The sequence below is a fragment of the Accipiter gentilis genome, chromosome 28 (assembly GCF_929443795.1).
Source record: "Accipiter gentilis chromosome 28, bAccGen1.1, whole genome shotgun sequence".
In the NCBI taxonomy this organism is placed as follows: domain Eukaryota; kingdom Metazoa; phylum Chordata; class Aves; order Accipitriformes; family Accipitridae; genus Astur; species Astur gentilis.
Window position 1 is genome coordinate 18,300,365 of NC_064907.1, and position 25,888 is coordinate 18,326,252.

Consider the following 25,888-nt stretch of genomic DNA (forward strand, 5'->3'; position numbering starts at 1 on the left):
AGCAGGGAACATCGACTAAACCTCCAGCTCTAAAGCACTCACATTCTGATCAAGCGCATTTGGGTTTTCTTCTCCTTCCCACCCCACCAACCTAGTAGGAGCTGCGTTGCGTAAAAACAAAGACATCCAGCCCATCGCCGACACCGGCCAAGAACAGATGCTGAAGAAAGAGCATCTGAACAGGGCAACATGCAGCAATTCTTCCCTGCTGTATTCCTGCAGCTTCCGAGCATCTGTATTCTCAGACTTTCCAAGCCAGAGGGTATATTTTAATGTTGGATTTGCGAATCCATTGCTGGGATTTATGATATCAGAGCAACAGGCCAAGAAAGCAACCAGCCCATTGAGTCAGAAAAGGAGAGAGAGAAGTCACAAAGTCGCAAAAAATAAAAAAAGGAAAACAAGGAAAGCTTGGGAATGCTGTTAGGTACCTTACGATTTGCCTGTTATTTTTTGCAATTAGTTCAGCAGCTTAGCAATAAAACCAGGTTGCTACACGTCCTTCCAGAAGAGCTCTGACCACTGCAGGAGTGGCGATGCTGGAGTCCCAGTAAAGGATCCGGAGGTGCCCTGACCTAGTGCGGTAGCCGTGATCCAGTCGAGGACTCGAGATGCCGACATTTCCTACCTCCAGGCTGTGTGTTTGGGCTTTTCCACTAACTGATTGGGCTGGGTTGTCCTTGCTGGTCATTTTAGAGAAGTGAAAAACAAGGTGCAAATTGAATGGCTTGCTCTTGGACTTGAAAAAACCTTGTCAGAGCCAGCATGGCACCTCAGGCACTGCAGGCTCTGGAACAAAGGTTCCACAACATATCTCTCTCCCCTCAGAGATGCTGACATAGACACAAAGAGAAATCCTGCTCTGACTTGGGACTCTGCTTAGTGAATCCAACTCTTTTGTCATGTTTTTTTGCCCACATTTGCAAAGGAAGGAAAAAAAAAAAAAAAAAAAAAAAAGGTGAACAAACTAGCAATAAGCCATCATTTCATTCCCTCGAGGGTATTTCACTCTTCGGATAGCTATAGCAGACCAGCACGCAATGACATTTTCATGATCTGTCTGAGAGCAAAACCAATCCACATCCATTCCCCTTTCCGCTCAGAGAGAGTAGGTTTAGCGCAGAGAATTATTGATACAGCAACTCAGGGGTTTGCACCGAGTCTGAACAAACAGCAAAACGTCTGAGAAGAATTCAACATGCTGTAGACCTCAGCTTTATACTGAAAGATTAAAGAACAACAGATCAAAATAAGTATACTGTAGGTGTCTCAAGGAAAAAGGACCACTAAGAGCTTTCTCCCGATAAGTCTTTGCAGATTTGAATGGTTTCCTTTCACTGCAGTTTTTGTTACAATGGAGCGTTCAATAACGCAAATACAGGCAGACATATTTTATCTTCCAATACCAGCGTGTAGAGCAGCTGGGCTAATGGTGAAAACAGACTCCACATAAAAATCGGAACCAAACAATACTTAATAGCTAGAGCAGACCTTTTGAAATCACCCTCTCCATCCTTTATGTACACGTGGAGACAAACGCCTACAACAAGCTGTCATATCAACAAGGAAACCTTATCTCTGAAAGCTTTACTTATGCCCCCATTATAGCCATACACTGAAGCTATAACAGACTGGTAAATCCTCTGAAGGATACCTGAGCATCACAAAGCAGGTATGTGCAACCAACTCAGGAGCCGAATTTGCCAAGCTCCCGCCTCAGGTATCGACCGTGAAGTAAAGCCTTCAACAGTATTTCAGGAGCCAAGCAGTCATTCACCAAAGAACAATACTACCTCTAGGAAATAAAACTGGGTTGATTGCATCGCAGATTACAGGTAGGGAAATAGAAGTCCAAGCCCCAAAGCCAATAGGACATGGTTTGCTCAGTCTGAGGTTAAGGAACACAAAGCAGGCAGGGAGGCAGAAAACCACGCACAAACCCGCAGCTCGGCTCCCTTGATGCAAGGGGAAAATGCTGCTGGGGATTTCGAGCCACAAAGCAAGAGAAAAGGCCAAACCCAGAAAGAGTTAACTCTCATGGCTCCTACATAATAGTCCTCCCCTTCTCGGCTAGCATTGCGCAATTTTCACCTATTTAGGCCAACAGCTGTGGAGATGTATGTGCCAGCCCTTTTCCTCCCCTCCCCAACCTCCAAGTCTTAGAATTCAGCTACTAGCATAATCAGACCTGGATCTCCAACCTCTCCTTTGCTTATGAAACAATCCCACCCACATACTTGAGGTTGAATCAGCTCCTGCCTTTGCTTTCTGCTCTCCAGAATGCTGCTGGTTCAGAGGACGGCGCGTCTTGCATGGAGTTTGCGGGGCTGCTCCACTGCTACTGGCCTCATTCATCAAGCTGCAGCTTTGCTTTCATCAAAGACATCCATTCTGGCACAGACAAACTCCATAAAGGGAGTAAGCACGCAAGCAATAAGAAATCCGAAGGCATTTTTCTCCTGCTTGAGTTAAGCCTCCTTAGCCTTGAAAGGTGTGAAGAAATAAAAAGCAAGAGAAAGCGGGGTATGAAGGGCAGGGGAAGAAGTGTAGTACGTCTATTCCTAGATTCAATACGCTGGCTTCCACATCAACTCGCTTTTCACTGGAGCCACTTGACTGTATATAGTGATATAAAAACCAGACCAAAGCTAAAATAACTCTGTGGTCTGAGGCCTGCTCAGTTCTGCTACGGATCTCCGGTGTGATTTCAGCCACGCAAACTCGCTTCCCCACCTCCTCGCTGTTACCTCTGGCCTCTCGCTTCCTCGCCCCTTCTGCAAAGGGAAGGCGATGCAAAGCCCACCTCACCTGCTCTGAGCCGCAAAGCCTCTGCAGCAAGGGCTTCGCGTCTGTATTTGCCCAAAGCAAAGATGCGATTTCGGTTGGGACTTCCAATATTAATACAATACAAATTAGTATAAAAACAAGGGGGGGAGAAAAGCGTCAGACTGTTCTGGGTTGGGCCGTATTCCCTTCCACCCCGCTCCTTTCTTTGCCAAGAGCCGCATCCAAGACCCACGTTGCTGCTCCTCTTCAATCCCGGACACAAAAGCCCACCGCAAGCCAACATGCTGCGCTCTGTTACGAAACCAATGAATCTCAGCTTCAGAAAGCCGGGGCCTGCCCGGAGACAGGGAAAAGAAAGGGGTTTGTTTTTGAGCTTTCACAAAAGGATTCCTGGCTCGGAAAGTTTTCACATGAGCCTCAGCTGCTTTTGTTTCCACTCTCTGAACCAAATGCTTCCCCATGGCTTCGGATCTGATTGCAAAAACTGACACAACTTTCATAACATTTTCTTTCACCTTTTGCCATCTGTTTTGTGTTGGCAGAACGGCTATGCCCAGGACAGCACGCTCGTGTCCTCCTCCAGTGCCCAAGCTCAGCGCTACCCTTTCTTCTTGCAGCAGCCCTGAGGATGCACAGTAATCAATACAGGGAGGAGATCCCATTCCTAGAAACCCGACTGCTGCTTCACGGACTGCAGACGCTACCCTGGTTCTGAATCACTGGCTCCTGGCTGAAAGCAAGGCACGGCAGCTGGGATGTCAGAGGGGCTCTTTAGAAGAGCATCTCAACACTCACTTTAAACACACGCCCACACGCTCCGTGATGACATTAAGAAACCAGTTAGAGAACTGCATGGGGCAGGCGGGTCTGAACAGCTATGGCTCTGTGTGTGTCTTCCCTGCGGCCAGAGACACTACTCAAATGCAGGCAGAAAGGTAACTGGAATGAAATTTTGCTTCTGTGTATTTTACCTTTTTTTTAAAAAAAAAAACACAAAAAAACCAACCATCATCACGAGCGATGCTAAGGATTGCAGAGTAAGATAGGGGAGGTATTCAGTACTGGCTCCGGCAGCTATCTGGTTGCCAGGTGATTGTACAAACAGACAGCTTAGGCAAAGGTGCGCTTCTTACCACGAATCATTGATTTAACAAAGGCAAGGAGCCTGTGTGCTGTCTCCGTCTCACCTATATTCATTGCTCTCCTGCTTTATGATTGCCCGTGATGCACTCGAACTGCTCTTTCCTTCCTTACGCCTGACCTATCCCACTGCCCCTTAGATTCGGAAACCTGTTCATATCATCATTTCTCATTTACAACGGAGCTCCAGGATTTCTTGGCTTCCCAAACACCAAGACATTGAGGCTGCAACTTGGACAAGAAATGAACCGATTTTTTTATTATTAAGAACATAACACAAAATCTTTCCACATAGGCTTTGCTCATCCCAGAAGCATCTTCTCTCCTGTATTTAAACCCTTCACTTACTCCCACTGAAGCCTTGACTTCCCGTGAAGTTGACTTTTTTAGAAAGCCACCTCTTCACATACATCGGAATGGGTGGAATCTGTTTTGATTTAAACATCTAGAGCTGTGCCTCTAAGTCACTAACAAGGTCCCAGCTGTTAAATAAACATGGTGAAATAGATGCTGCAAGACAAAGACGGTTGCCTGTGGGGGACAGCAGTCCCCTGGGAACATTACGCTGTATTGGACTGCAAGCACTTTTTGTTCTGGGTTTGTGCAGTACAAAAGGGTAAGGGATGAGAATGCAATTCAGGATTAGGGTCCAGGAGCAAATACAGTGCAGATTATAAATGACAAAAGCCGAGGCCTTTGCTAAGCCGTGAAACGCTTCAGGGGCAGCCTCATGGTTGCCAATGCAAAGCGGGCTAATGAAAAGCACTAGAGAAAAGAAACACTGGTGACAGAGGCGAGTGAGAGAAGGCAGGAGCACTGAACCCTGGAGATACTTTGGCATGGCTGGGAGGCTGAGCTTTGGACGGGATGCTGCTCTGCTCCGGGCGCGTCATGGCCCGAGGGTTTCGCGATGAGCAAAGCTTTTACATTCTCCATTTCCTTTCTACCGAGCTATTTTAAAGACAATCTGGATCGGACGCAGCAAGCTAGCCAAATTTATTACCTGACCTCCGCGCTGCAAAACAGAACAAGATTATTCTCTGCTCTCAGGCTTAGCTAAATACTGCCTTGTGTAACAGAGGAACGCTATCGCATCCACCACGACAGCCGACAGCTACTCGGGCCCTGGATACAGGCGGAGCGAGGAGACAAACGGTTAACTGTTCCCCGAGGAACGGCAGCGAACCAGTACCAGCCTCGGTGCTTTCTCAGCCCTACCAGTTCCATAGCTCATACCTCCTGCGAGATGACAAGTGCCAGCTCTCTGCCCAGCAAACCCAGCACCCTGACACGCCACAAGCCATCACAAAGAAACCATTGAGGCAAGCAGTTAGAAACCATCGCACACACTTTAAAATTATAGCGCTAAAGAAACACAGTGGCTTACCCCAACGGCAGCTTGATTAATACTTGTCTGGAGTTAGCTCCAGAAAAGATGCTGAAGACCCATTCTAGACACACAAAACATCAGCATTTGTGTTACACATGGGCTTATGTTTAGAGAAGTAAACGTTTACACCAAGGGGAAAGAAATTTAAACACTGTTGTCATAGCAAACAGGCAAATAAACCTTTTATTGTCAAACATTCTTGAGAACGGGACAGGCGAGACATAGAGCTCAAGCCTGAGCTGGTGGTGACCTAAGTTGCAGCTCCCCACAGTACAGAGTCTCTGCTGATTTGCGTGGCAAAAAGCTAGACGAGAGGAAGATTTATCTGTGTGCCAGGTGACAAACAATGACCCTGTCCTCTGCCCCTCCTTACACCTTCCAGTCAGAAACAGCTCAGCATACGGGAGCGTTTTATATGGCCTCATGCACAGAGCCCCATTTAACTGAAAGTTCCCGAGCAGGACTTCGCAGCACCCTTTCCCACTGGTTAAGAAACTTGGACGATATACTTCAATCCACTTTTAACCTGGCATAACCAGAGCCTTTGAGCCACTGGGCTTTGAAGTGAGAGGTTTTTTTCTGTTTCACATACACCCAGAAGGGAAAAGAAGGACAAAAATAGCAGCACAGCCTGGTATGTTTAGCTAGACCTCGTCTGCCCACCGTCTGGCCAAAGCTACGGTCTAGTCTCAGGTACCAGATCTATTTGTGAACTTGTAACGGCTGCAGCAATTTGATATATTTAGAGTAGGTCCTATTTGAAGCCTGTGTGTATGCACACAGAGGAAGAGGGTGGACAACAAATATTTTGTTAAGGATGTTTTGGGGAATAGGTTAAAAAAAAATACATATCGTGCATTTATTTAAGAAATATATTAAGGGTAGGAGTTAGTTACTGTGGTCTTAAAATTGCTGGTCGACCCAGTAAGGCAGTTGCAGGTGGGCCTGTGCTGCATTTGGACAACACAAAGTGGCTACATGTCCTGTTTGAAAAAGCAGGGACGGCATTCCCTGCTTATGGTTTTGTGAACACACATCAAATAATTTTGATTTCGGAGCTTCTGGCATCCTGCAAAAGCTTAGGAAAACATCTGAGACTTTGCACACATTTAAATTGAGGCTTTGGCACTGTATGAAGGAACCTTAAGGCAGGTCCACGCTACCTCCCCCGACCACTTTCAGCCACTTGTGCCCTGCAAGACAAGAAATGACCAACAGTCGTACCGTACCTTCTGCATCGATTTTATCCTGCTCCTTACACCTTTTGCCATAGCATATCAGCGGGAGGAGGAAGGCAGTTCAGGCCAGTCTAGAGGCACAGATTCTGCTCCCAGCTCTATTCTTGCACTTTGCTGTGCTTCCAGGCGAGTCAGCTCCTAGAACCTGGCCCTTCCCCTTGCTGGTTCCCCCTGTCCCACCTGCAGAACACAGTGCTTGCTTGGGGCAAACAGACAGCACGAGGCCCCATGTGCTCAGAGATCTTTAGCTAAAGCAGCAGATTCCACTTGGTTTATTTTACAGAGCTTGAATTGTTGCAGCTCGGTGTATATATTTATAGCACTTAACTGTCTGTCCCTCCCAAACTCCCATCAGAGAGTTAGCAAGAAGTTTCTGTGTTCTCAGCTATGCTTTAAGCACTTAAAGCGAAACAATTAAACTTTTCTTTTCCTCTGAGCTCCCAAAACACCACTCACAATGTGCCTGCCACTTTGTAATGCCTCCAAGAGTTACCATTATGAGTAAAGTGGGTAACGTGCTCTGCCATCATGGTTAGACCCAAGTTGTACATCAAGCCACTAACGTGAATTAGAGTACACGAAACAGAGCTTTTACTCCAGGCTGTGGCTAAAAAAGGAGAAAGACAAGCAAAATCAAACTCGAGTTAAACAACGGTGTTATTTTAACAACAGCTTCGGCCCCGTCATACTGGATGCGCAGATGCCTCCGTGGAGGATCGAAGCAAGCAGGTTGAGCACCAACTTCGAGTTCCCAGCCAGCCACACGGCTGTGGGCAGCCTTTATGTTCACATACAATTACCGGGTTAAGCCATTCTCAGCCACACACTTGCAGCACTTCCAAGCACAGCTACTGCTTTTTTTTTTTAAACCCTTTCAGGGTGTGCGGCTTACTCTCGCAGAGCTGGGGTCCGTAGGAAGAGAGAAAGGACGCGATACCAGCGGGATACGTACCTGCTTTTCCCCTCCTAATGCTCCCAGAGGCAAACAGGCAATAACAAAGTCAAACCACAAGCCCTGCTCTCTCCATTAACGAGACACTGTCTGCGTATTTAGTCTACATACTTTAAAGAGGAGGGGGGAAAAGCCTCTCTGTAAAATGCACTCAATGTGATCACGCTCGCGTCGGCGTCGAACAAACACTGCTCTCCTAGCTTTGAAAAGGTGAGCAACCTTCAGTGTTTATGCAGCCGCTGAGCTAAAGGGGTATCAGGCTAATTCTGACCAGGCAGCAGCCCATGAAAGGGCTGTCCTGCTATGCACATTCATCACCCTCCAAGAAATAATCCTTTGAACAAGTCCCAAGGCTAAAAGTTGCAGTGGCTGTGGAAAATAGCAAGCAAAAAACGATGGGAGTTTCTCTGCCCTTTAGCAAGAGACTGATGGATTTCAGACCTGCCCCAACCTTGGTCCTGTTAGAAGAGTTAACCTCTTCCTGCCTGTCTCCCATCTTCTTATCACAGATCTTCCATCACTCACCCTAGACTGAAACGTTTCACTTTGTCCTGTGACCGGCAACTTGTCTGTCGTACGGAAGCAAGGGTCGGGCACTGCCCCTTCCCAACAGGGCAGGGAATGGAAAGTCTCAGGGACAGGGAAAGATATGATGTAACCCTCAAAATATGAGCCGTGATAGGAAAAGATCTGTCTGCGCAGACACACGTATAAGCAAAACAGTTTATGGTGATGGAAAGTTTCATCCTATACTACTTATCTGCAGCATTTCCAAACTGGGATATGGAGGTATGTACGTTGTCCAATAAAAATAAACTCTGCTCGAGCTATCACGTTGCTTTTAAAAGAGTGTGAACTCTTTGCCTGTCAGATTTTAGGAAGTAAGGCCAGATTTGAGTAAATGTCAATTTGCACAGCCCCTCTGAGCTGGAGCCCCGTCAAAATGAAGTCAGATGTTGTCTTATACCTACTGGCTTTCCACCTTAAACCTTAGCAGTACTTGGCAGCCCCAGAGAACTCAGCACTAAAGGGTCTTTAAGAGACTTTCTAAATGATGAATTTAAGGCGGTCCATCTGTCCCTGGCAGTGGGAACACACAGAGCTCCCTATTACAGGCAAGAGAAATCTAACTGCCATGGCATATGTTTGGCGATGGGTTAACCAGGCTGCAAAAAGCATGTATTTCCCCTGAACGCTTGCAACGGGAAAGCGGAACAAAAGCGCTGCTCCTACCCCACTGCAGCTTACAGCCCGATACGTGAACGTACACTGAAGTCAGCGCTCGCTCCCGTTAATCTGCTGGCTGTAAAAACATCAGTTTGCAAACAGCCAGATCCTCTTGGGAATCATTACAGTTGTTACTAACTAGTGTGGGAAAACAATGCTGGAAGGTGCAATTGAACAGATGAGCTCTGTGCATCCTCTTAAACCAGGCCTATTTTGAGTAAAGCCTGGTTTTAAAAGCAGCTTAAGGGCAAACTGAATTGTCTTCCATTGGAAATGTCAGTGGGAAATTTGTACTGGTTTAGCTCCATCAGTGCAATAGCTGAAGCCAGTGGGACTGGTGGACAGACCTGACCACAGCATTGCTGCTCAGTAGAAAATTCCAGGCCTCTCAACCCCTGATCTCATTCCAAAGAGAAAACATCACTTGGGCAAGCTTTGGGCTACAGACTAAAGAACCCTGCAGCTTACAAAACGATGATGTTTCCTCTGATGAATGCGAGGTATGATATGCAGAATTCCCAGGCACGTTAGAGAGGGCAAAGACTTTCAACTTGCATTCACACAAGCCTTTTGACCTCCCTGTTTTGGAGTTTATGACCCTATGAGTAACCCTGCTCATCATCTTTGACTCAAACTATGTCACGCCAGCTGCTAACGAGATAAAGCAAAGATTAAGAAGAGGAGGAAAGCTGAGAGAAGGGGAAAGAGTTTAAACATTTGACAGCTAGCTGTGACTGAAAAGTACTTCCACACTGGCATCTTAAAAATTTATAGCACATCACCTTTAGCCTTAATCCTGCTGCAATGAAACCAGCAGAAAAAGAACCCTTCGGCTGCCAGTGATCTTACAGGGATATAAGAAAAATCAGCTCGGTTTTGCAGAGTAGAAGCAACACTACGGTACTAAGTTGTTCATAAAATTCAGGCAGCGACAGGGAGGAGAGAAGCACGTACACACAGACACGTAGAGCTGGGGGTTACAGCAGCCACTGCCCAGAAAATGCAACACTATTTTCTACCACCAGGACAAAGTCACAGGGACAGCCAGGCCGCCAGCTCTCAGCTTAGAAAAACAGTTTTATTTTTAAGTACCTATTTTACTTTCTTCCCCCCACCAGTTCAGTGTCTTTATTCACCAGTGCCCCTCAGCAATCGCTGTGAATGCTGTTCCTTTTCACATCAGTAGATGCCTTCATCCATACATAGCTCCCTAGAGCTGCCAGGACATGGGGAATACGCCTTCTCTTACACCGATTTCTCCCCAGTGACCCTGTTGGTGAGTCAGGCTTTTGCTACGTGAACTGCTTCAATCTCATGGTTCATTTTACTGATCATATATGAAGCTTAAGCACCCACACAGCATCAGTGCGAGCTAGCCCTCAATTACCCAATGTGTTCAACTCATTAGTCAAACTCCAGTGCTTAGCTAATGGAAAAGCAGAGCCCTCCAAAGCTTTTATGATTAATATCTGAAGCATCTCAGAGTGAAGTGACCTCCGTCTAGACTAAAGCATCTTTTCTTCCAGGCCTCTGTTTTGAGGATTCACTGTGGCTTTGGGGAAGCATGCATCTGCCAAAGCCATCACTGATGTTCCATGATCTCGCCTCATTCCCCAAGCAACAACGGTGCCATTGACAGAGGCAGCTTGGGATCCCTCCGGAAAGCCTCCTTTCCCTCCTTAGCCAAGTGAAGCGAGGTCAAGGCAACGAAGAGAATTTCAGCTCTCATATCCTCTACCTGCACCCTTGCACAGGAGCCTTCCACGGAAATGCTGAACGCTGCCTACTCACCCGTGCTTCTTCCTAAAGCCTCGGCAGGGCAATGAAAGGTTTCACTGAGCATGTTATCTTCCCTTGTCAAGTATGCTGCACTGCATTAACCTCCAGTGGAAAAATCTGGTAGAAGAAAATGCTGGGAGGCCCTTTCCAAATCAGTGGCTATGAAGTAACTGCTAGAATAATTTTGGTTTAAAGGGATAAAGAAGGCTGTATCCATTGTTTCAGATCACAAACAAAGTCAAGATTCAGCCATGGAAACGACACCGTGATACGCGATACATCCTGGATTCCCTGTCTGCTTAAAATGAGGTTTGACTGTGGTTACTGGGTAGACTCTTCCGATAAATTTTGACCAAAGGCAACCACTGAATTCACATACTGAAACACCATAGCATCCGAAACAAGGAAGATGTTAGCTGAGTCACCACAAATACTTTCCAACCTGAGAAGCTGAAGGAAAAAACCCACTACTTATTTTCTTTGAAGAGCTCAGCCCAACTTCTTTCCAGCGCAGCATTCTCCCAGCCCTTGATTCTGCAGGAATCTAACAAGTCCACTGGAAGGTGATTCAAGCATTTTGCTTCTGTCGTTTCCCCAAGAGTCTCAGCCTCAGCCTACCAGTCTAACCCAGTCACGATCCAGAACACTTCCCCCAGGGAACAGCCCACATTTTCCTCTCTTCAATTCCTTTCATCACTTCCAGTACTAATCCCCCATTCCCACAAATATTTCCACACAGTTATCATGGTTACTTCATCATTGCTTAGCCAAACTGTGCAAAAATATCTTTATCTCTTTCCTTATATATCTGCTTACTTCAAGCCATGGCTGTAAGCCCTATTAACCTCCAAATCCAACCCTACCTGCTGACCCTCCTGTTACACCAGAGACCTCCAAATTGGTCCCAGTACCAAAAGGGAGGCATTAGGGCAAAGAAAACTCAGTAATTTAGTACTATAAACCAACAAAGTCACTCACGTGTAAAGTCTGCGAGTACAGCACTCATCCTGTCTCTCTAAATTAATTCTTAGAAACTTAATAAACCAGTTTTCAATTTTGAAAATTGGTTGCGGAACAGGAGTAATATCTTTTCGCCTTACTCTTACGCTATAAAAAACCCTTTCAAATTCTTATTATACATATAATGCTGTGAACAGCTGAAATTGAAATCTGAAAGTTGCATCTTTAGCCAGCATCTAGAAGCACTGTCAAGAGTTTGCTTTAACCACAGCGTGCAGCTGGGATAACCTATCACGTGTAGCAGCGGACATCCCTGTCCGCAGAAGGCTCTTGATTAGCGGCTTGCAGTTTTAAGTACGTTTACCTCTATTTGGTTAAGCAATGAGTTGTCAAACTTGAAGCCAGGGATTCTCTTTTCACTGCAGACCACTCCCACGTCTTCGGTGTGTTTGCAGTCAGTTACTCCCCAGCCATTTGACGTGCATGCTGCCAGGGTGGTCTCCTTGCCATTACAGTGGACATTGTCCATCCAAATTTTCCCTGAAGGGGAAAGAAAATAGAACTCAGACTCACAAAGAGGGTAAATCTAGACTGTACTGAAAGCAAGTAAGGCTGCTGCGCTCTTGCTACGTCAGGGGAAGAGATTACTGCTAATATAAGCTTGAATAAAACAGCTAAGGAACATCAATGATCCACCTCAAGTACTTACTAACTGGAAACAGCTCTGCCCCACAGCTTTCCCTTTCCCTTCTCTGCATGGTAATTAAAAAATACCACCAGCCTGAAGCAGATCTCCGCTGCAGTCCTGCTCCCAGCGATAGCTGACCTCCTCTGATGACAGCCACTTCAGAGCACACAGCGTCACCGGGTCCCCTCGATTTGGCTGATTAGACCCTGCCCTCTAATTATACTCACCAAATCATCCCTTCTGTATTTAAGGCTTCTCTTTACATCATTTCTCGTTTATCAACCCCTCATTAAATCTCTTGTAGGAGACAGCTCAAAGTTTTGATTAAGTGCCCTAACTTTTTAAAAGCTGATTTTTGCAAAAGCTTCAACAAACCACTATTGATTGGAACCTCCTGTTATTTGGGTGCTCTTTGAAAACAAATTGCCAGATCCAGTTTCCAGACTGTAATCACCATTTTCCCTCCAGCAAAAAGTGCGTGCGTGTGCACATGAGCATACACGTGTACATGCCTATAAATACTCTATTTTGAAAAAAATCAGGTCCCTCAGAACTCACTTCTAAGATGAGCAGACAAAAATCAATAGCTGTCACCTCCAAAATTTAGGTCATGCTTTCCCAAAAGCAGCTGAGAGCTAAAGACCCAACAGCATCTCCGAGATTCATCTTTTCAAAGTGCTCATTTTCCCTTTGGAAACGTGCTGGGCACATGCTGCTCTCCCGCAATTTGCCCCCTAAATTGCAAGGACCGAGGGCCAACAAGCAATTCCCATATTTTAAGGTACTAAATACTTTGCTCGTATGAAGAGTAACACGTTCTTTGGGCAGAAAGGACTGCCTGACCTTCGGAGTCACTAGGAGATTCTGTAGCTGTCCCAGCTTTGTTCCAGCAGCCCCAAGAGGTTCAGTTGGTTAATCACCAGATGCTGGATCCGCCAGCTCTTGCCACGCTCGCCAAAGAGGAGAGCGGAGAGAGCTCCTGCAAAGCCTGGCTCTACCTTGAGGAAGGCACAATCCCCCGGGCACGGGCTCTCTGCATCGGGATTTACCCCGCGCTATTCTGGCGCGCAGAGAACACTCCCTCCCGTTAAATCACGTGGCAGTCGGTTTCTGGTTTGTTTTCAAATGTCGTGGCCTCTTTCTCACTTGGAAATCTCCCGCTCTACCCCAAGAGCCAAAATCCACAGCTTGGGACAACATTCAAGGTTTCGCATTTCAGTCAAGTCACTGTTAAGGCCTGCTTGCTCTTCTACGGGCAAGTTTATAGGCGTGAGCACTAACGAGCGGTGCTAAGTAACAGACGTACAGCACGTTCATCCCTGCTGCAGTGGAAATAATCTGTGGGTTACATCAACAGCGTGCCAGGCTTCAATGTTTGCAGAGAAAATTCTCCATAGGTCAACATTTAACTAACAGCATATCCAAAGATGACAATTTTATCTGTTGAGTTATATACTATTACGGAGCTATTCTCTCTCAAGCATTATGATTTTAAGAATTCATTGCTGCAACACACATTCACCTTCCCAAGTCTTTGTTCAGCACACACTTGGGAATGAGGTGCAATAAGGTGCAATCCGCAATCATACACACATCCATCACATACAATTTCAAAGAGCAAGAAAGGATGTACAATTTGGGGTGAGGGTGAATAGCTTTTCCCCACCAGGAACAGCCCGAGAGTGTCCAAGAGGATCATTATAAATAGAGTCCTATATAGGTCACGAAGCGTGCACACTCCTTTGGGGTTTTATAGGCTAGTCTACATTGCAGAATATGGTGCGTGTGTTTCTAGAGAGCTAACAGGGCAAAAGAAAGATTTGTGTAGCATCACATAGGCAGTCTGTTTAGAGCCTAAAGAGTTCAGAGGAAAAAATAATAGGGGGAAGGAGTGTTTAGATGCCCTGTCTGACTCACTGCAAGGCAATGGAAGTGTGAATAGGGAAACGGACCATCTATATATTACACTTGTGGGTGCAGGTTCCCTTTTGACGAGCTGTATTGGCTACTGAAGAGCCTCCTACCCTAATTCTCTGCCGGCTGCTCCCCAGCATCCCCTGCCAGAGTTCACATGCCATGTTCTGGTCCTTCAGCTTTTACCTCATCATTCCTTAATTTGTTTCAGTCAAAACAAGCAAACACCTATTATTTAAGCTGTTTAACCTAATGGGACCCTGATTTAAAGAGGCGCTGCTTCGTTGGGAAGCTATTTCAGTTACATTCGCAGGAAATATCACTACATCTTAAATTTGATTGACAGGTCAAGAATTACTGGGGGTTGGAGTTAGCACAATACCACCGCTCTGGTATTACCTTCTCCTTTTCCATACTTCGAGCTCGGTAGCCAAGACACCGCTTCCACATAGCCCAGCTCCCTGCAGACCACGTGCGCAGCGTGGATGGAGAAGTCGTCGTCGCACACCGTGCCCCACTCGCCGCTGTAAAACACCTCCACTCTGCCTTCGTTGTGTTTTCTCTTCTGCCCTGCGAGGCGCAGCTGGATTTTGGGAACATTTGCCGGTCTTTGGGGGGGCTGGTACACTTGTGGGGGTGGCTCAGGGTAACCGGGGAGGTAGGGCCAGTGTTCATACTGGGCAAAGCCCAGCGGGCTCAGGGAGATGAAGAACAGCATGATCAAACAGTGGTTATGGGTAAAACCCAGGAATCTTTCCATTTTCAGTGCTCACAGTTCTCAGAGCCAAATCCTCTGCTAGCAGCTGCCAATCAGTGCAGGTAGGTACTGTGTGGCTGTCCTGAAACGAAAGAAAAGTTTGAGTAAGGCTGGGAAACGACATGGACTTTATAGCTTTTGCTTCAGTGGGGAATAAAGCGATGGAAGATGCCCAATATGTCTAATGCCACCTGCAAAAACCAAAGTCAAGTTAATTGTTTCTTGTGGGTTGGATGAACAAACTGAAAAAAACTCCCAACAAAACCACCCATTAAAACCGTTTGTAAGTTTAGGTCAACTTGCCAATAGTTTCAGCTGGAAAATACTTTCCAGGGCAAAATTCTACAGGTTGCACGTGCTAGCAATTGATTTTCCTATTTCTCTGCAAATCCAGTAGTTCAGTGGCTCCAGCAAGCTACGGCAAACCTTGGTTCAAATCCTACCAGGGCAGAACTGAGCCATTTTTCTCCCATACCTCCTTCAATAAAGAAGCCAAAACCATCACTTAAACAGCGGAAGACCAGAAGGGTAACAAAATGTATTATAATATGGTGAGAAGCGAGGTATTTATGTTGAAGTCTGTTTTCCCAATACAACCGTAGAAGACTTGTATCCATCACTGCACGTCCGATTTCATCTGTAGAGAATCAACACGTGTTACCGAACGCAGACACTTTGCAGAAGTAGCCTTGGCTAACCTTGTTTGTCCGATGGAGTAGTGGCTAACGGTCTCGTTTTTGGTTGCTGCGTCTGGATAGGGACTTACTTATCATACAAGTGCTACCTCCTTAAATAAGCTAGTCATTTAAGGTATGAACCAGCGACTTTTTGACTCATTAGAGGAATTTTCAGCCAGATGCTGTGCAGAGTTTAAATCCCGGTCCTTTTCTGCCCGCTTCCCGCTCGTGTAGTCCCCAGCCTTCACCCCGGCACCCAGCACGTGGAGCGGCCAGGCAGCACACGTGGGGGTTGAGGATGCAATAGTTTCCAAATGAAGCAATGCCAAAGCGCAGTGGGAAAAAGCTCCCCAGCCCTTTAAAGCTCCATTATTTCCTGGCAACCACCAAAGGGGAGGGAGAAGGGGAAAGATTTGGCTCCAAAACCAGATGTCGAGAAGCTAAAATACTCCAGGATTTTTGCGAGGTCTTCGCTATCCCTAAAAAATGACCAGCAGAGCACATACTCATATGAAGACAGAGCGAAACACATTAACCAGCCTTTCAAGCTGCTTAATGAGGAGATGTATCAGAAATCCCAGGCAACTAGCCTGGAATTCAAGAGGCATCAGTTCAAACCTCAGCTCTGACGCTGACCTGCTGTGTGACCTCAGGCAGGTCACTTCCAGGGCTGTGCCTCAATTTCCCCTTGTGTTAAACAGGGCCGGTGATCGTGAGCTTCCTACTGAAGTGCTTTGAGACCTGGGGATGAAAGGCATTTGCCTAAAGAATAGATAAATGAAACAGAAAGCACGTGAGTTAGAAGTCTAGCATTGGACATCAGGGAAGGAAACAGGAAAAGCAAGGGGAGACTTGACAACAGGCCTAACTAAATTGGGGTGGGGGGGAAATATACAGCAAAAAAAATCTTGGAAAATAAGCATTTGGTTTCAAGGAGCCACGTACTTTAATATGGGTTTCGCAAGGTTGAGATTTGTAAATTTTCATTAGCCATTCAGAGAAACACAGCTATGGAAACAAGGTATTTTTCAATTTTTTGCAGGTCAGGAGGTAAGGCTGAGAAAGAGGAATAAAATAAACTCCTGCCCCACATCAGAGAGATGGATGGGAAAAGAGGAAGGAGAACTGCTTTCACAAAGCTGCTTCCCTCCAGCAGCAAACAAAGGGGATTTCCCAAAGCAAATGCAGTCCACAGGGCAGGATATGTGTGTTCTGTAAAAATAAAAGACTCCTGAGTCAAGGTACATTAGCACTAGTCAGACATTCCCGACTTCAGTACCTACCAGCACAAATTTCAAAAGAAACCTCTTACAATGTTTTTCACGGATACAAGATGGTTTTTAGCACAGAGGATAAACACATGGGCACAGCAATTGTCATGAAGAGTATAAAAAAATTCAAGTAACCCCCTTAGATCGTAACAGAGAAGAATAACATGTGTTAGTTGTAAGTAAAAATACTGAAGAGGGATGTCCAACTGCAACCCTCACAGAACCGCAAGCCTAGCGGTCTTCAGAAAAATCTGGGTTTCAGTTTTAATCTTCTTTAAATATCTGTTTTGACCTACTTCATTTTAGGTGGCTGTTGTTTCTTGCTACTGTATAAACTGGATTTTAAAAGCCTCAGCAAATATTAACCAAAAAACTAAGCCGGACTGAAACAACCTCTCTCCAAAAACTAAGATGAGGGGGTAGCAGAACCCTGCCTTCACTCGAAGCTAGGTTTCTAAAAAAGTCATTACAGCTTTCCCATGGCTGTCCCACACGCACAAGAACGCGGCGCTCTGTTTATATATTGCTGGGACCTTCTGTAGCATCTGCATGGGCTTGCAGGCAGCCACACGAAGGATATTTGAGAAGGCAAAGGCAGATAACGTGTGGTAAGTAGCCTTACGGTCAAGTCCTGAAGGACCTCTAGCTCTCAAGAGATTAGAAGGCACGCCAGCATAATTAACAGAATATGCCAAATTCCCCTCTAGGTTACAGTTTTGGTTTATGATACTCCAATATTGAACTAAATAAGAATATTTTACAGGAGAATAGGATCGACAAACAGAGCGTACCAGCAGGTTTCACTCGTCCCTCTTGCGCCAAGGCAAACATTGACCAGCGGTCAGCTCTGCGCTCAGGTTAATAGGGGTCTTTCGTGATCAGAGGCCAAGGAATAGCTAAAAGCTGTGCAACACCAGTTTCCAGGACTGCTTTCTATTCAAACAAAAGCTCTTGAGTCATTTTACTGAAGGACTTCAGCCAAAAGACACAATAATTTGGGGAAACCATTCAGAGGCAGGATGTAATAGTTACCAGCTGAGAGCGGTACTCCCTGAAGTGTTAATTAATAAAGCAGACGGATCACTGCAAGATGCCAGAACCTTTCGAAAAGTCACAGCGCTGGGAGACCTCATGGTCCATGAGCAGCTGGGGGTGGGCTGTCACAACAGGCTTCCAGGTTCCTTTAATTGATACCAAGATTAGTCAGGGAGATACTAATTTAGATTATAGTAAATATCGTAGGTGTAATTTTCACTCTTGGCAAAGTCCTGCTGAGTCAGACAGCCCAGGAGCCCCAAGACTCCAAACGGCAACTGCAAGCGGGTTTGCTTTTGTTCCCCAAAAGCTTAGAGACTTCACAGTCAGGCGAGACTAAGAAAAAACCACCATTTACCATAGAACTGAAGAAAACCTGGTGAGGGAGGATAAGGTTGCCCGAGAGCCCCTGTTCCACAGAGGGAAGCGTGACTAGCAAAAAGGAATTTTAACAAGCACGTATGAATACAGTCCCAAACCTTCTCTAAGGAAAATGACTGGGGGAACACGTCTTGTGCTCAGGTCGTACAGCATCTCATACCTCATCTTTGTCAGGATCCTGCAAGGATCAGGAGGGGCTCCTCGAGGGCCCAGGGTAGGTGCTGGAAAAACATTGAGAAATCTCTCTTTTAGTCCTATTCCACCTGCGGATGTGAATCCCGGAGGAATTCTCCCTAAGATCAGAACAGCGGCGATCCTACATGCTCCAGGAGACAACACTGCAGTGTGTACTAGCAACCACAGTCCGCTTTTCCTTCAGGTCGTATTACCATCCGCTTCAAAATAGTTACACATTCAAACATTAAGAGACAAAGCTTTCACAGTGTTTGCATCGCCCCAGAAATAAAACCTTCCATACCCAGAGGTCTTGTTTATTGAGGTGCTTAAGAGAAACTATTCAGACTAAGTCACGATGTCAGGAAAAGCAGAATCCAGTGGAATTTGAACAGAGGCATATTTTAGTATTTCCACAAGAAACAGCAGCCTAGGTACAATGGGGAAATTTCAGGAGCCCAGTGTGCCCAGCAGCATCCAGGGAAGCCACCTAACACTGCAGTACTGAAAAGGGCTCTCAGCTTTCTGTCTCCTATCAGGATCGGTCCCGAGGGACAACAGGGAGATTACGGCACCGGAGGGGATCGGGCATCTTCTGGCAGAGGCATCCATCCACACCATCCCGGTCAGTTTTCACTGGGAGGCAAGACAAGCAGTAACACAGGACCGGTCTAGAGGATTGATAAAGCAGCACAGCAAATTTTACACCACTTCTTTCACTCCACAGCACAACAGCCACACAAGTCCTGGTTTTATTCTTTCCTGGATCCTCCTGAAATCTCTCTCCTTCGCTACAAGACGTTAGTTTTACTGCACTAGCATCAAAGAAAACTATCACTGCTCTTTGATGAAAACAGTGATGATTCGGCGACAGGCTCACTCAGATAGAAGCCAACTGCACACACATTTATGGCAACATCATTATAAGCCACAGTAACAAAATTTGATAAGGAAAATATTTAAGTAAACCCACTCCTCTGCTGCTATGACCAAGATTTGGACTCATTTTTCCCCCACGTCTCAAAGAAAGCTGCACATACTGACCCTCCTAAGAACAAATCCAGGCTTAGATGCGCAGGACGTTTGGTTTGTGCTGGCTATTCCCTTTATTGTAGGGCTCATTCCTCCCCTCACACCCTCTCTTTAATAGCCTCCAGATTTATTAATGATGTAATCCAAAAAGTATATATTTTGGTCTCCCCATTCAAAAGAATCCAAGACAGAACATGAAAAACCTATTGAATAAAGTCAGTGGAGAAGCCAGGAAAATACTCCAGGTCTCCTGGCTCCCCATCCTGTACTTCAGGCCGTAAGATGATTCTCCATCACCACATTAACTTGTAATTTAAGGCTTTAAGGCATGCTCCTGCTAGCTGCTGACTCAGCCCTTTTCAGGACTCCCGTCTTAAGCCTCGAAGGGAACGGATGGACACAGGCTTACAGGAGAACGTGCAATAGTTTCATTTCAAAATAATATTGGCTTTTACTTCTTCAGAGAATTCACCAGGTGAAACTAATAGGCTATTCATCTCCCCAAATCAAAAGCTTGCTCCTACCAGCAAGAATCCCTTTTTTAATTTCACCAAATCATCCAAACAATAGATCAGCTCAGACAAAACCAGCTTGTCTGCTCCCATCCTTGTCCAGACAACAAAAGGAAATTCTGGAGTGCTTGATACGAGTCCTTTGTGACTGCAGATCCAGCAATGCTCCATTTGGCTTGGCATCCGTCAGGAGGAAGAAACAATTAGCACTCCGACCGCTGCTGGCACGCCTGGGTCTCAGCCAGAAGCACCAAGCAGTTGGTATTCAGCCACTTGAAACGGTACCGCCCGAATCATAGACCCTGCATTTCCAATTCCATGCCCCGTCGCCCAAAGCGCATTCCTCAGGCGTGCTCACGCACCCCGCAGCGGGCACGGCCCTGGGACAAGACCAGGATTTCCCACTACCACAGAATAAGTTCTCCAGCCAACGCAAGGGCAATTCACACTGACCCCCTCTCCAATACTATTGGAGGGAACAGAAACGCTACCACTCGCGCGGGCAAGAGTTCAGATACGTTCTCCCATTGTTCCAAGAGGCTCAGCCCCGCCACATAGGGCTCATGCTTTTGTAGATTAAATCCCCATTGATTGTAACGCCGGTGTAAGCCACGAATGAGAGCCCTCTTGTTCACACTCTTAAAACACTAAGCCATAAAAGTCACTGGCAGGACCAGATATACCGAGCAATGGCAATAAATCCAAATCTACGGCAGAGACCCATTAGCTAGAGGAACCAGTACTTACCTCAGTGGATAAGGAGCTCTGGAGAAGACCACGTGCTCCCCATGAAATCCCCCACCCCACTGCACAACAGGAAAACATCACGATAGACTGACTGGGGTGACCAGAAAAATCCCTGTCACTCTTAACCCTCCTCCTAGAAATCCCTAGACATCCTTCGGACTGACTTCAGTGTAACTGAACCTGCCTTGGAGAAGAACAGAACAACGCAGGCTTGATAAGAAAACTCGTGTCCAGTGTTCTGTGACCGGGGTGACCTCCTCAGGGACAAGATGCCATCCTGCTACCCCTGGTGGGGCAGGCGAGCCCCTTCTAGTGTCAGGACACAGCCGCTTTTAGGGGAGGCAGCAAAGGCTAAGGCAATCCCAAAAGTGTGCTGAAGGTGGAAGTTGGATGACTGAAGGAAGCTGAAATGTTGCTGGGGACGTCTAAACCAGAAACTAAGTTTTTTTTCAGTAAAGTGCTGTATAGGATTCAAGGCAGAGAGAAGCAGGGCAGCAGAAATCATGTCAGGATAACGTTTTGGTATGTTACAAATCCAGAGACTCTGCAAGCTGGAAGGATGGCAATATAATCTGCTAGCGATCGCTCTGAGGAACAGAGCATTTCCTCTGAATTTCTCTCCACAGTTGAGGAGAAAAGAACCAATGCCTATTAGCCAGTACCACTGAGCTCTTGCCACTTGCTCATCCCTTTCAGTCGGACTCCCTGGAGCTCTCTGATGAGCGTAGGGCTTTCAGAAGTCACTTCAGAGAGCTATCGCTGCTCAGGAACTGAAACCTGCTACCAGGGAGCCAAGACCTACCTTAAGAAAGCAAATTACATGTTACTGCAAACTGGCCAAGGGCAAGCAGTAGCAAATTCAACAGGTTTTTTCATCAGGGAAGCTACCAAATGCAGTTTGCTGCTTCTGGTCTGTTGAGATGCTGCAGGGAAAGGGAGAGCAAAGTCCCAGTATGCCCTCTCACGCAGAGGTAAAGCTTACGTAGTCCAAAGCTATAGACTTGCCACAACTTTACCAGCCACAAGATCTCACTCGAGAGAAACATTATTACTTAATAATTACTAAAGAACCTTCTGGCATCTGCTTCACATTCAAACGTACCTACACAGATGCCCACTTTTTTTTTATTTCCTCCCAAAAGCCTACTGAAGTACGTACTACCTGAAACAGAAAACAGTCCGGAGTGTTTGCCAACTGATGAGGATAAACTATAAGACAGCACTTTGAACAGACAGCAAAAAAAGGTGTATATAGCCCAGGAAAGCAGGTTGCCTGCCATCACTTGCTATCGAAGCTAGACAAGAGAAGAGAAGCTCTGATGGACAAACAGACTAGTTAGGAGAGTAGGAAAGAAAAGGCATTGTGCTTGCGTTTTCTTTTAAAAGACAGCTACGAGTCTAACAACGGAAAAATCCGTGTTTGTGGAAGTTGCCTAACCAAAGCCATTTGCATCGTTGTTTGATTAGATCTATGAGATCCAAATGTTCAGAAACACGCTGCTCTCCGGAGTTGCAAGGACACAGCAATTTCTGCAGGGCAAACCACTCGGATCCACGGTCAGCATGTTTCATGAAAGGGCTCAGCTGAAGCTTCTTCCAAATCCAAATACAGGCTATGGCCTCTTCTCGGATCTACTTCAACTAAAGCAACTGGCATTTGCCTTCAGTTTTAACCCCTTGATGCATTCATTTATCTTGGAAGGCAAAAAACTTGCCTGGGGATCAGATGGACACATGCAGCATCTCTCCACGTCACAGTTGCAATTCAAATATGCTTCATTTTGGGAAGTTCTTTATTTTCCTTATCTCTTCCCTTTGCCTGGTGTCAGAGAATGAAAATGAATAGAGATGTACATCATGACAACTCTCAGGCTCCTGGCCAGCACCAGCTGGCTGTTCCACAGACCTTGTGCTGTACTCTTAATAGGAAACAGAACTTCTTCCCAAATACACTTCCAAGACAATTAAAAAGTGATCTTGGAACCTAGTAGTATAAATTCTTTAATTTGCAGCTAGTGGATGTGATTATGGTGACCAAGCAATCTATTTGTACTTAGCACAAGCAGCAGTGGCAACTAGAGCTATATGATTCAACTCCTCTTTTCATGAAACATACACAATTAGTTCATGACATACACAATTAGTTCATGAATCAAGACCCTACAAAAAGGTACTACATTAAAATCCACAGCTGACACACACACTCACAGAGCCAGATCTGTGCATGACCTAAGTTTGAAGACCATTAGCAAATGGTAGAGATCCTCCAAGGAGGAGATCCCCCTCATACCCCTGCATAAAGCTGTCTTAATTAATACAGCCTAAGTCATCAGCGGTACAGGCGCAGGACAGGTTGCCTTCAGAACAGCATGCTTCTCCTCTGAAATACCAAACTTCCATCAGCATTACTACAGATCAGGAGTGGGACTTTTCCTCCTCAGTGTGTACATTTGCAGACATTCATAGTAAACATGTATCTGCACACACACACACACACACACGGTCCCAGAGGATTTCACAGAAAGCGCTTTGCAAACTGACTGGCTGATCGGCTAAATCATTCCATCCACTGGAGTTACGATCGCTAAGAAAGGACACCACTGTGTTTTAAAACGGCACCAAGAATGTTACGAAACAGTTCAGGAGGAGAAAGAATAAAAGGTTAAAATAAACATAAAAGCAAGAAATGGAAAAAAACAGAAGGGAAGTTAGCAGTACAGTAAGGTAAAGACAATGAACTTGGAGTCAAACTGTTGGAAAAAATCCAGAGAGCATTACTACGGGTGCATTTGGGAGTCTCTGCTTAACTTGCTAAAGGATAGCACTTTCAGCAAAACGCATGGCTTCTCTATTAAATCACTCTGCCAAAGACAAAGGCATTGTTCTCTACTACATCACCAACACCCCCTTCAATCTTGGCAGCTTTTCCAAGCTGCTAAAACTTTTTTGAAGGTTTTTCTAAAGACCTCATCTCTGCAATCCTGCCCCAGCACTCATAGAACAGCACACTGGATTCGACTGGAGAGCAGACAATCTTAGAGATATCTTGAGCCTCCTCACCACCGGACTGAAGTATTAAACTTCAGATTAGGAACTCATTTTTGGGAGGTGCTTTCCAACATCATCCTGCACTTAGAACTCAGATGGCATGAAATTCATTCCTGCAGCAACAAGCATCCCGCACACTACGTTGAAGATGTGGTTTGTCCCTCTATGTGTTGCTATTACAGTATTTCATGCTAATATTTCATTTTATGTTTTTGAACTGCTCTCTAGCTTCCAACTAAGGAAATTCCACCGCTGTGGGTGGTTCAATGCAGATGAAATTAAACTGGCAAGTAGGAATTATTTTCAGCCCCTATTCAGTACAAATTTGAAAGCACTGCAATGTCATCATTATGAGCTGATTAGAGAGATGCTAAATAGTTTTCCTACTACACTCCCAGATAGCTAAAGTGGGATCTTTCTCTATAGTCTTCTAAACGATCTCAGTCTTAGATCTTTTTTGACCCCCACACAGCAACATCTGTTTAAACTAAACAGCAAAAATTAATCTAAAAGAAGGCAGAGTCATTTGTGCACATACCGAAGAATCAGAACTCAGCCTGGGCTAGGTTCATAGCAGAGAGAAACATCCCACCTTTCTGTGCTGCAACTTTTCAGGTGGATACCACTGCCTATGCTGGAGTCATCCTGAAAACTACTGTGATTGCTGCATGATAAAACAGCCTAAAGAAAGTTGCTGGTAGGCTAACGGCTGCTTTGCAAGGGGCTGTGAATCCCAAGCAATGACAGCAGAGAAGTTTCTTAACTAGGGACATAACTGCTTTGCACCTTCTGCCAATGGGAAACATCTGCACTGAAGCCTTTTCCTCTGAAAGCAGTTATTCAGACAGGAGAATTTAAACTGCTTCTGAAGTTTAGCTGGTAACATTTACACAATGTTGATGGCATGTACTGTAGCTTTCTGGTCTAAATCAAGCATATTTTAATAATACTACAGAATATGCATTGCCTGAACTCGTAGGCAGTTTGCAACATGTCTTTTTTGTTTCATCTGTGCATGCCTGTGAGCAAGTAACTTGGTCACAACATCTTTGCAGAGTGACACTGAGTATCCGTGTCCTCCCACCCCTGCCAAATCAAGTCTCCGGGGACAGGAATTAGAAGAAACATCTACCTTCTTCCCAGCCTGTTATGTCTAAACATCATACTTTATAACAAACTGATGGGAAAGAAAGAAAACGCATTCAAAGAGAAAAGGGAAGAAGCGAAATAAAACTTCCAGCCCCGAAGCAAGAGAGGGTTCAAAATGTTTAAACTAATTCATCAGCCCCTTCATCTCCAGCAGTAATGCCACGGTTCCCGGCAGGACCGCCTTTACCTTGGAGTTAGTGGTGGTAGGCTGTGCTGGGGGTCACCTCTGCCTCGTCGTGCTTCATGAAGTTCTTTCTTCTGGGCTGAGCGCGCCGACTGAGTGGTCCCCTCTGCACTGGAAAATATCCTGCAGCCAGAGAAATATGCTGCAAGAAGCTGCTGCTTCCTGGCAAATTTCACTAGAGTTTGCGAGCAAACCCCTCCCAAGACCCAGCCCCTTCAGCCTCAGCTCATAGCGGGTGATATCATGGGCTTGTCTTGTAATCTGAGCAGAAGGACTGCAAACAGAAAAGAAATGGGGGGAGAAAACCCAGCCGGAGCTGCAAAGAAGGAGGTGGATTAGGAGCACGAATGCTTTCTCAGGATGTTCCTAGAGAACAAGCATCGCGAATCGTATCGATACCAGTGTTAAATAATACAGTGTAATCCCAGCAGCTTTTAAGCACCCCGGTTTGATTCGGAGCCTCACAGTGCAAAGCACTCTACAAATACAGTACAGCATCTTCAGACTTACACCCCTTTCTACAGTTTGGAGAGTTTGCAGCGTGCCATCTCCCCAGCTATTCACTATCACCCACCTTAACCCTTCAGCATCCAGCAACTGCTTTTCCAGCACCTTGATGTTCTTAAAGCTCCTGACTGCAGCAGCTCCAACCAAGGCACATGCTTAAAAACCATCTAGATCTGCAGCAAGAGTTACTCCATAGTCCCTGATGTCCCCAGGACTAACCAGAGACTAAAAACAATTCTTCATTAAAAAAAACAACAGACCAATCAAGAATCCCAACCTCTGCTGTGTCAGAAAACTCAGAGCATCTGTCGTGCAAACAGCTACCAGTGAAATAGTAAC

The 25,888-nt window shown here is 45.7% G+C and overlaps 1 protein-coding gene across 2 annotated transcripts in view; it reads right to left on the minus strand.

Annotated features, from left to right (window-relative positions):
• The window catches only part of LOXL2 (lysyl oxidase like 2), a 55,360-nt gene extending 30,195 nt beyond the window's left edge, over positions 1-25,165 (minus strand). The window contains exons 1-3 of one of the 2 annotated variants that reach the window (XM_049830545.1): positions 25,046-25,165; positions 14,475-14,914; positions 11,838-12,013 (exon numbers count right to left, since the gene is read on the minus strand). In XM_049830545.1, coding sequence (XP_049686502.1) covers positions 11,838-12,013; positions 14,475-14,835 — 537 coding nt within the window. In that variant the 5' untranslated portion in view covers positions 14,836-14,914; positions 25,046-25,165. Of the gene's footprint in view, positions 1-11,837; positions 12,014-14,474; positions 14,915-25,045 lie in introns of those variants that run through there. The other variant, XM_049830546.1, reaches the window with a different exon arrangement.
• Between the last annotated feature and the right edge of the window lie 723 nt (positions 25,166-25,888).